General features: G+C 54.9%; 1 protein-coding gene across 1 annotated transcript in view; it reads left to right on the forward strand.

Moving 5' to 3' along the window:
* The first annotated feature begins 260 nt into the window (after window positions 1–260).
* Fgf14 (fibroblast growth factor 14) overlaps window positions 261–2,169 on the forward strand; it is a 625,574-nt gene continuing 623,665 nt past the window's right edge. Inside the window, exon 1 of the mRNA XM_005374032.2 lies at window positions 261–1,236. Within this exon, the coding sequence (XP_005374089.1) occupies window positions 1,029–1,236 (208 nt within the window). The 5' untranslated portion in view covers window positions 261–1,028. The remainder of the gene's footprint in view (window positions 1,237–2,169) is intronic.

Here is a 2,169-nt window from a genome sequence, read left to right on the forward strand (position 1 = left end):
ATTGTTAATTTTCCAGGGCAGGCTGTTAGATTGGCAAGCCCCAGGCGGATGGGGCTGGCGGAGAGGGAGAGGGAGAGGGAGAGGGTCGCACCCGGGCTGGCGGGCCGGGCAGCACCGGGTCGGGCCGGGCCGGGCAGGGCGGGCGCAGAGCGGGAGCCGCCGGCAGACTGCAGTGCTCGGCCCTCCCCGGGCTGGCTGGAGCCTCGCTGGTGACGAGTCTGAAAGCACGTGGCTACGTCATGGAAAGCCAGTCTTTTCAATGCAAACTTCAACTCCTCCTCCTCCTCCCTCTAATGCCTGTAACTCACATCCGAGGCTGGGCGAGGAAGCCGGAGAGGAGATTTTCCTCATGCTCACGGTGGTTGGAAACTGGAGGAAGGAGAGGCCGGAGGAAGGGGATTCGTGGCGCTCTCCACCTACTACGAGACTGATCAGGGGAGGGGGCGCCTAGATTCGCACCTTTTCTTCTTCGTGGGGATTCAGAACTGCAGGTTCAATCCGATCCCACTGAACGCTGGAGATTGATTATAAAAAAAAAAAAAAAATCGACACTGGAGAAGCGAAGCTCTGTCCTCGGCTGTCAGTCTCGGAGGTGGTATTGGTGTGTGAGTGTGTGTGGTGGCTTTTTTTCTTTTCTTTTCTTTTCCTTTCTTTTCCTTTTCTTTCTTTTTTTCCTTTTTTTTTTTCCTCCTTCTCTCCTAGGGGCTCCACAATGGCAGTCTTCTCTCAGTAAGATGAATCCTGCTTCGCTCCTGCTGATCCACCCATCCTCATAGCGATCAAGTAAAAGGCTATGGTTTTCTCCCTGATTAGTTTTGATCTCAGTTGGGATTTCTTTGCTTTTTTGTTTGGCTTCATGCTGAAAAAGGATTTTTTTCCCAACCCTTTGGTAATAATCCAGTGGTGAGCAAAAGGGGGATAAATCATTCACCCTGGCCGAGAAAAAACAATCGCTGAGAAGTCTCAAAGAAATATACCACGTGAGGGGAAAAAACTGGGAGAAGATCCGGAATATTATCGTTTTTCCTATGGTAAAACCGGTGCCCCTCTTCAGGAGAACTGATTTCAAATTATTATTATGCAACCACAAGGATCTCTTCTTTCTCAGGGTGTCTAAGCTGCTGGATTGCTTTTCGCCCAAATCAATGTGGTTTCTTTGGAACATTTTCAGCAAAGGAACGCATATGCTGCAGTGTCTTTGTGGCAAGAGTCTTAAGAAAAACAAGAACCCAACTGGTAAGCGAAACATGCATCATGTTATGTTTTTCCTCATAATAACCTGTCTGTTGCTCATCGAGCTAGCTCTGCAGTTCTGCTATGCAGGAAGGCAGGGGAAACATACAAGGAGCCGGGACAGTGTTGCCCATAGAGGTGTTGCATGAATAAACAAGTAGCCTCTGCTGGATCCGCGTCTGCGAACCCGAAAACCATGATCGGCATCTCTTGGTTGTGACACAATCCATCCTCCACTAGGAGGGAGGAGGAAACTTCTTTTTTCTCCTCTTCTTCTTCTTGTGTCCCCCCCTTTCCCCTAAATGCATTCGGTTGCAGATGTCTGGTGGACTAGCACAGGGCTACGCTGAGGCTGTGCCCCAGGCAGCGGGAGCTTTGGGCAGGTGGCAGGAGAAGGAGCCCCGAGCTCTCCTTACTTGTGCTGCCGGAGCTGCAGACTTTGTGGTTAGCTTGCACAGCGCTCGCCACCCCACCGCGTTCGCCACCCCATCACCTTTGCCAAAGTACCAGCGGCCCCCTCCCCGGCGCCCCCGCCTCCCTCCCCCCGTAACTCTTCCCCGGTCTGCTCGCAACGCCTCCAGCCCCTGGGGATCCTGGAGCAGGGACTACTTATGCCTAGGGGAAGCCCGGACGGGGGAGCAGCCCGGCACCTCTAGGCTGAGTCATTTAATCCCCACCCCTCCCCCGTCCTCAGAAGGCAGGGTCAGAGCCCAGCGTCAGGTCCCCCCGGGGCACCGGCCGAGCCGTGGGTCCCCGTTCTCTGCCCGCTTGGTGATCATGCGCCCCGATTCCAAAGGGCTCCAACCGGGAAACTTGCAGTGCATTACATAAGAAATGCAAATGCCGGGGAGCCCGGGAGCCGGTCCCGGGGGCTCGCTTCCCCGCGTCTCGTCGGAGGCTTTCGGGGGCGGCGGCGCCGGGGGCGAGCGGCCGGGG

Source organism: Chinchilla lanigera, unplaced genomic scaffold, assembly GCF_000276665.1.
Source record: "Chinchilla lanigera isolate Chin_1 unplaced genomic scaffold, ChiLan1.0 scaffold00003, whole genome shotgun sequence".
In the NCBI taxonomy this organism is placed as follows: Eukaryota; Metazoa; Chordata; class Mammalia; order Rodentia; family Chinchillidae; genus Chinchilla; species Chinchilla lanigera.